Below are 8,734 nucleotides of genomic sequence, written 5' to 3' on the forward strand. Positions count from 1 at the left end.
ACATTTCCAGTCCCGAGGGCATTGAGAAACTGGGACAAGCTATCAAGAATTTTATTCTTTGGCCTCGACGGGACGTCCTCCTGTCTCAACTACCAGAACCATCACCCCGAGAAGTGCCGCAGACTCAGAAGTCGTCCCATCCCACATCTCTTTCCACTCCACCAACCTCTCCAATCTTGCATTCACAATCCCCACCACCACCATCACCAATAATGCCTCAACCACCATCCCCGCCACCATCAAAACCCACTCCCCCACCATCACCTAAACCCTAGGCTTCACCACCATCACCTAAACCCCATGCTTCAACACCGCAATCTTCCACACCACCGGCACCCAAAAATGATGATAAGACACCACCGCAACCAAAGAAAACAAAATTCTCGGTCCCCAAATTGGTTTCCCTGTATGAGCCAAAGATGAAGGCCGCTGGTACGACCCTATTTTTGTCTGGAATTGCAAGGAGCCGCACTTCAAAACTTGTTGACTTGGCAGAGCATGAGAAGGAGGGGTCGAAAAGCTTTGAAACACGTATTATCAATATCAGGCCACCAACGAAGGATGATTACAAATTTGTCCCTACTAAATATGAGCCAGGCAGACCACTACTTAGTTGGGACAAACTCAAAAAGATCCCAGCTAGTATAAAAAGGATGCATGACTGGTATATGAGAGCAGCTTCTGTAGGCATTGACACGATCAATGTGATTATACCACCAACAACATTCAATAGTGAGCGTACAAAGGCAATCGTTACCTTCAAGGACATGTGGCTAATGATGAACCTGCAGAGACTAGACGTGCAGGTAGTAACCGTGTTTGCATTATAAGTGTCACTCGTACTATATTGTGTTATTATTTATGAGTTGCATCAATTTTGAACATCTAACATACAAGTGCTCATTGCAGAATGAATTTTGAACAACAAGAGATGTGGTACGGTTTGGATCCGGATAGGTCTGCCAGTAAAAGGGCTGCGTATCTGAGCCCGATGAAGATATGCGAGGAGCAGCACAACTTCAGAATCAGAGACAAACACGACTCCTTAGAAGGTTTGGATCCCGCTGAGCGTAAGAAGATAATAGATGAAAATCGACTAGATTATGAATGTAAATACGACCTCTACATAGCCTTGGCACTCCTCAAGTATCAAGATCGAGAATATGTTGTTGCCCCATACAACTTTGGGTAAGTGTCAATTTGTATTCATCGTCGTATTAGTAATTTAATGGGCACTTGCATCATAAATTCGATTCTCTCAGGGACCACTGGATCTGCCTCCTCATTAATCCTAGTCTAGGACGTGTGCTAGTCCTAGACTCTGCAGACCATGATCCTTCAAGTTATGCAAAATTCATTACACACTTGGAACGGTAAGCTAAGTACATTAAATATTCATACCTACTTTTATAAGAGTTTTAGAATAACTTGAGGATTGTGTATTCGATACTATAGGGCCTATAGGTATTATAAGATCAAAGGTGGAAGGTACGATTCATCAGAACCGGGGCAGCCATTGAGATTATTTTATAAATGGCCGGTACTTACCAAAATATCACAAGCTGTCTTTTATAAATATAATATGCATATGACGATGTTGCAACTAATAAATATCCACTTTTTCGTCATACATCAGTGTCATAAGCAACCAGTCGGATCGGTCCACTGTGGGTTCTACGTCTGTGAGTTCATGAGAGAGACCGGAAGATATGTAACTAACCCTTCTAAGGTATTGCTCTAATAGTCGTTTATATAATTGTGTCATTTTTTGTTGCTAAGCATGTGTTATATTAACTATAAATTTATGATGTTTCTAACTTGCTCTGCAGCAACATGAGTTGGAAAAGGCGAAGAGCGTGACTCAAGCTGTTCTATACAACATAGTTGAGGACCTCTGCACTTTTCTCTTGAGAGAAGCCATTCCCACCAAAGGGAAATATCACGACCCGACCAGCGTCCTAGCAAAGCCTGAGTTTAGAGCGCTAAGAGATATTAGTAGGCTAAAGCTATCTCGATCGGGTTATTAGAGCAAAAGTTTCAGATGTGAAACCTCATATGTCTGTAAACAAAAAACTTTGATGTGTGATGTTTGTAATTAATATAATTTTATGTACAAAGTAATGGTATATATAAATATATTGCATGTTGCATTGGTTGAATCTTCTAGCCTAACATAGTTTCAATATTAATGTATATAATATATATATAATATATATATAATATTAAAAATAGGGTTTAATTGGAAAATCTTACCACACGTGGTTCTGTTATGAGAACCGCCTGTAGAATTTTATTTATACAGGCGGTTCTCAGTTAACCACCTGTGGAAATTTTTATTTCTACAGGCCTATAGCCACTGGCGGTTCGTCAATCTGCCTGTACAAAGGGGTTGCGAACCGTCTGTATAGTATCTGTCTGTACTAGTGTCACCGTGTTCCAAAGCGCGCTCACATAGGACTCTTGGAGGGCGCACGTAAAACTTATCCTCAAACTGATTCGTGCACTCCCAATGTAGAAACCACCATAGTTTCTATAGACATTAATTATGGTGCCACCTAAGCATTTTGCTGATGTGGCAAGATAGTTATTGAAAAGAGAGAACAAAAATCATAGAAACTGGGTCTAAGTTTGTCTACACGAAATCCAAGACATGAAGTGATATAATTGGTTGAGAATGGAGAGAGAATGAATATGATTGGATAAAAAATTATTGTATAGAAACTATCCATTGAGACCATAGTTTCTATACATAGTGTCTATAAAAATTAATATCTATAGAAACTACATGTAGTTTCTAGCATTGGGACTGCCCTTAATCGTGGTGATCCTAGCGTAGTTTCTTTGCGTAGTCCGGCTTCGTATTCGTGTGTACTATTGGGTCAGTCTCAATAGAGTTTTATTGAAGTTTTATGGATATTAAATATGTTGATGTGGCACCATATTAATAAAGAGATAGATGATAAGAGTTTTATAAAAATAGAGAGTTTTATAGAGATGAAATATTTTTTATACTGTTTCTAAAATATGGATATATTAGAAACTGAGCTATAAAACCTGTAGTGAGAATGGCCTTGTTATCCTATCCTAATTCGATGGTTCCATCCTTGTATGTGCTCCTGAAGCTACCTAAAAACATTAAATGAAGGATGGGGATTGAGCACATAGAGTACTCAACGAGCCCTAACTTGAGGTGGGGATTAGGTCGATGGTAAAGGCTGTTTGCGGAGGTGGGTTATGATGTGGAGTGTATTTGGTAGGAGTGGGTGAAGGTTGTATTTAGTAGGAGGACCCAGCCGAGCCGAGCCGAGTCAGAGCATCTCCAAGAGGTCCCTTAAAAATTAACCCTCAAAACTTACTATTAGAGGCCCTCTTAAACCAAATGTACCCTAAATTCAGTTTCATCTACACCAGCTCCCTAATATTTCCGTAACCAATAGTGACATGTCATTAGTTAGTTGGATCTTGACCTTTTTTGTCTACTCATCAGTTGCGCCACCAGCCTTGTGCTCCTCAGCGCCGCCATTAGCCTTGTGCTCATCGCCATCACATGTGGCCTGCCTGTTCTTACCTGTTCTCTGCTAGCGCATGCACCTCTTGTGTCGAATAGTACGCGGAGGTAGGCATCAAGCAAGCAGCCAGAAAGGGAGACGAACAGGGACAGACAATGACGGTGGCTGAGAAGGCAGTAGCACCAGAGAAAGCAGCAGTAGTAGTACTAGCAGAACTATTGGGGACACGCCTCCTTCTGGATAGATGCGGGGCACACGCTCATTTTTCCAGAGCCACTAAATATTACGGGAAGTTTTGGGGAACTGTTGGACCCATGTTTTATCGCTAATCATGCAAACATCAATTTTGGGAGTGTTATTAGTCTTCTCTTGGAGATGCTCTGAGCTTGATATCTAGCTTTATTATTATATTGTTTCTAAGTATATTAAAAGCAACATCACGTAATGATGTACTTCCTCTGTCCCTGAAAACTTAACTTTTTAAAATTTGATTAACTTTATAAAAAAGAGCATTAATATATATGACATAAAATGAGTATCTTATGAAAATATATTCTATAATAAATTTATGATATTAATTTCGTATCATAAATTTTAGCATTTTTTTCTAGACCGGTCAAAGTTTTAAAAATTTAACTTAGGATAATTTTAGAAGTTGAAACTTTCAGCGATATTCTTATTTACGTCGTTGTGCAAACATAATAATAAGTTTATCGTGTCTTTAACTTTCATGGACATATCAATAGGTGTCATGTCCTTATCAGGAAGCCGTAGGGACGAAGACTGGGAGGGAACAAGAGGTACTAAGGCTTAACGAGATCGTCAATGAGCTGGGATTCGTGGTTGTGATTGACGACGGGCGTTAGGGGTTGCTAGCACAGGAGAACGACATGGGTACGGACGAGTGTAATTTTTTGATGAAAAAAAAAACAGAGTAAGGGAGCGCGACAGATATGCAGACATATATGTGTGTGCCGATTGGTATCCTTTGTTAATGGTTGGGTCTAACCATTATGCCAGTTAATTAATCTACATAAGATGCAAAGTTCAAAACACATCGATCGAAAGGAGAAAACTAGAAGTGAGTAGGATGGATTTTCAAAACACATCAAAGGAGAAGATTAGAGGTGAGTAGTAGGATAGATTAAGGTGAGGAACATTGTCTAATTCATTCGTTCTGTTACGGTATAGACTAAGAGTATGATCGTTCTGGTTCTTACAGAAGTACTACCGGAACATTGCTCCTTCATGTTAACAATGCAAAACTTGATGTATATACACGTGTACCCGTCCACGTACACTAGACGCTAGTGGGAAAAAGAACATTAGGTAGAGAAAGGAGAGGAGCAGCCAGGCGGACCACCCTTTTAACTCAAATCACAAATATGATTTCATTATGAGATGGACAAATACAATTAACCCAAAGTTGAACGAGACACCGTGCCCCGGCTACATACTACACTGACACCTTAATGCTAGCAGAACGAAACTAAACAATGCATTGACAACTAAACAATGACAAGATTACCACCAATCCGGCAACAATTAATCCCGCATGCAGGATACTACGTGTGTGTGCGCGCGCACGTACATATGATGCATTCGTACGTGGTTTACGCGCACTTGAAGCCTGTGGGGACGCCCTTGCCGCAGAAGTTGAGGACGAGGCTGAGGTTGACGGGGATGTTGAGGTTGAGCCCCAGCACGTTGGCCTTGATGGCCGTGCAGAGGCACACGGCGGCGTCCAGCTCCACGAGCCCGTTCAGCAGCGGGCAGCACGGCTCGTTCACCGGCACGCCGGCCTTGGCCTTGATCAGGTCCAGCACGTTGGCACACACGCCGAGCTTCAGCGCGTTCGTCGGGCAGTGGCCGTACCACCCGCTCGTGCCGTCATTGCCACCGCCGCCACCGCCACCACCACCACCTCCGCCGATGGGGCCATATCCGCCACCACCGCCGCTGCCGCCTCCGATGGGTCCGACTCCAATCCCACCGCCGCCTCCACCAATCGGGCCTATCCCGCCGCCGCCGATCGGGCCGTACCCTCCACCGCCGCTGCCCGGAGCACCGCCATTATTGCCTCCCCAGCTGCCACCGCTACTGCCCTCACCCGGCCCGCTGCCGCCGCTTCCGCCGCCACCATGATGCCCGCTGCCGCCATGGTGCCCGCTGCTGCCGTGGCCATTGTTGCCCGGGCAGTAAGGGCAGGCGTTGGCCGCCGCTAAGAGCAGGAGGTTGAGGACGAGGAACAGTGACACCTTGGTGGACGCCATTGCTCACGAGCAGCTAAGCTACGGCTACGCCAAGCCAAGCACCACCCGCTGTGGCAGCTGCAAGTGTGGATCTCCGTGTGGAAGGAAGGTCGCTTTATATATATATATATACACGGAGACGATCGATCTCGCTGCTACTACCTACTCCAAAGCCCTAACGTACTAACCTAGGGTTGGGCAAAATCAGCATTCAGCAAAGCAAAACAAGGTGGAGCGGAAAGCGATAGAGCACGGTGCTGCTCTTCGGGAGACGGGCCCGGGTAGGACAAGAAGCCGTGACTGGATAACACATGCATGCATGCGCGCACGGGCAGAAATGGCCCCATGGAATGGCATGGTCGGCGGCCGGTGTGTCAACCCGTGGGCTGGCTGGAGAGTGGAGACCTCGGCAAGTTGATTGGCAGGCGCTGCGGATCATGGTTGACAGCGGTGCAAATTTGGAGGTTTACCGAGCTATACACGGATAATCGCTAAAACAAATCTGCATTGAGATTGAAATCTAGGGTAAAGCAGTAGATCGGCCCCGTGTTTAGCGGAATCCCTAGGCCCTAAATGGACGGTGTGCTTAATATACACGCTTTCTCTCTCTGTGTATCCGTAGAGTACGACTCAGATTCATTGAGCCATCAGCCATGAGATCGGCGCCGGCTTGGCGGGTAATAATAAGGTCACGGGATGGCTATCGGTTCCTGGGATGTGCTGTAGTATGTTTGTACGTGTCCAGTGTCCACAGCGGCGGCTGGTGCTACAGTTCTCGGTAGCTCGCACGCTAGATGCTGACAGAGGGTACCCAGGATATGATGCAGCTGGTTGGTCTCAGCAACCCATATCCTACCGTGTCATTTTGCGTTTCAGACTATTTTTCAGTAGCCACTTGTGTGCCGACATGGGCTAGTAGTAAGTGACAATCGATGTAAAGTTATGGCCACTAGTAACCTTGTTTATTAGGTAAAACATTACAAAACGTGCAATGCTTCCCATTATATCCTGGTGTGTATTTTGTACAGGTTTCTAAGCCTTCACTTCTTACATATATGTCAAGGTCCTTGACCAGGCAGCCAGCTGCACAGCTCAGGGCAGATAGGGCTAGGCGGCTGCGGCAGGTGGTGGTGGTGGGGAGGGGGGGAGCTAGGGCAGGGCAGCGACAAGACCGGCATGCGTGAAGGATATGAGAGGGTGCGAGAGAGAAAGAGGTATGTGAACAATAGCTCCATGTCGGAAGAAAATTAAGTCGACCCTGGGTACATTCGACGACCGATACGCCCTTACGATAGATTAGCGACACGTGGCCGACGATTAAATCTAGCGCTTACGAAGTGGTGGTTCCGCCGCACAGATCTCATGGCTTCCTCGCGTAACGACACTAGCTCAGGCTCGCGGTCAGCGGCTAGGCTCCAAGCGCATCACCACGTTTGAGAGCAACCTCAATGTATATGGATCAAGTAGTCCATATAAATGTGGCCTCCATTAAGTAGTCCATAGTTTATTATTATTTGCTCATAATGTTTAGTCAACAAAGTAGTCCATAAGGTAGGTTCCACTAGAGATTTAAAATTATTCTTTCCAACCATCTCATGTATCATGACAATAGAGAGAGTATGGAGAGAGAAAATAACATTTCTTTATCGTTTATGGGTAGTCCATAGGACTATAGGTACCTTTTGTTATATATACCGCTATATCAACTACCTCCATAATCTTTTAATTAGTTGATAGAGAGTATTTTAATTTCTATAAACTGCTTTGTTGCTCCATTGCGGTTGCTGAGTGGATGATTCACGCCGAGGCTACATAAATATATGATGGGTATGATTTTTTGTCTTCAGCTAGCAAACCCTAGGCTACTGAGTTGAGCATGGACGGCGGCGTTACCTTATTACCTGGACACGAGGGCATGGGCGGCGACACGGCCACTCAACGTACAAAAGACTACCTGGACTATGGGACTTGCTATGGTTGGCCATGGCGAGGCGGATGCAAGGCGACCTGACCAATTCGAAGACGTACTTGCAGGGCCACATCTTCTTCTCTGGAGCGCCGAGCCACTGACCGAGCCTGACTGCCTGAGTTGCGTCCCTACGCGAGGAAGCCGATCGAGATACACGCGGAGGAGCCACCATGTGCACTCCATGACTCCCGTGAACGCTCAATTTAGTCCTTGGCCATGCGTAGTTAATCCACCATAGAGGCGCATCGGCCGTCGAATGGACCCAGGGTCCACGTAATTTTCTCCCATCTAATCTTTGCTTAGACTGACTCAACAATAACGACGCAAATGGAACATAAATAGGTCGTTTACAGTAAAAGCATAATCACCCAAAATTTATCTCTTCTTCAGCAAAGGAAAGAAGCACGGAAGAACACAAATCTCCCCACCGAAGCCTCCGTGCCCGCAGCCACCTGCTCTTCCTTCTCTGCGCCCTAGCCACCTCTCCTTGTTAAAATATTAGGCAAATTTAGCAGTAATTTAATCCAGAAAATTAACATAATAATTATTTTGGTGACATAAAAAATATGATTGTGTATTCTAAATATGAACGTCATGTAGTCAAGGCTAACTAAAAAAAATCTAACGCAAGACCTTGTTGGAAAGAAGAGTTTAGGATTATAGCCAGCGGCATCAGAGCCGGTTGCGCCAGTTGATGTAGCGCCTCTGTTGGTGTAATCGTCCCGCTTGATGGCGTGTAGATATGTAGCAGTGCCGATCAACCCAATGACGTGTGCAGCTACCAAGAAGAAGAGGATGACATGAGTAGTCGTGCCGTCAGCAACACTCCCTAGAAACGTGATTGCCGCTCTTCACCCATGCAGATGAACTCAAAGACAGCAGTCATTCCGAAGGCCTACTCTCTCAATCTCTGTGCGCAGAAGAATCGGGACGGACACAACAATGTGATGATGTTTTGTCTATGTGTTCTCAACCCTCCCAAAACAAGAGGAGTTCACCTTTTA

General features: G+C 45.1%; 1 protein-coding gene across 1 annotated transcript; it reads right to left on the bottom strand.

Annotated features, from left to right (window-relative positions):
• On the bottom strand, positions 4,875 to 5,875 carry LOC8058102 (putative glycine-rich cell wall structural protein 1). Its single transcript, XM_002467473.2, has one exon. It carries the CDS (start codon positions 5,780 to 5,782, stop codon positions 5,123 to 5,125), a length of 660 nt encoding a protein of 219 aa, XP_002467518.1. The 5' UTR covers positions 5,783 to 5,875; the 3' UTR covers positions 4,875 to 5,122.

Source organism: Sorghum bicolor, chromosome 1, assembly GCF_000003195.3.
Source record: "Sorghum bicolor cultivar BTx623 chromosome 1, Sorghum_bicolor_NCBIv3, whole genome shotgun sequence".
Taxonomy (NCBI): Eukaryota; Viridiplantae; Streptophyta; class Magnoliopsida; order Poales; family Poaceae; genus Sorghum; species Sorghum bicolor.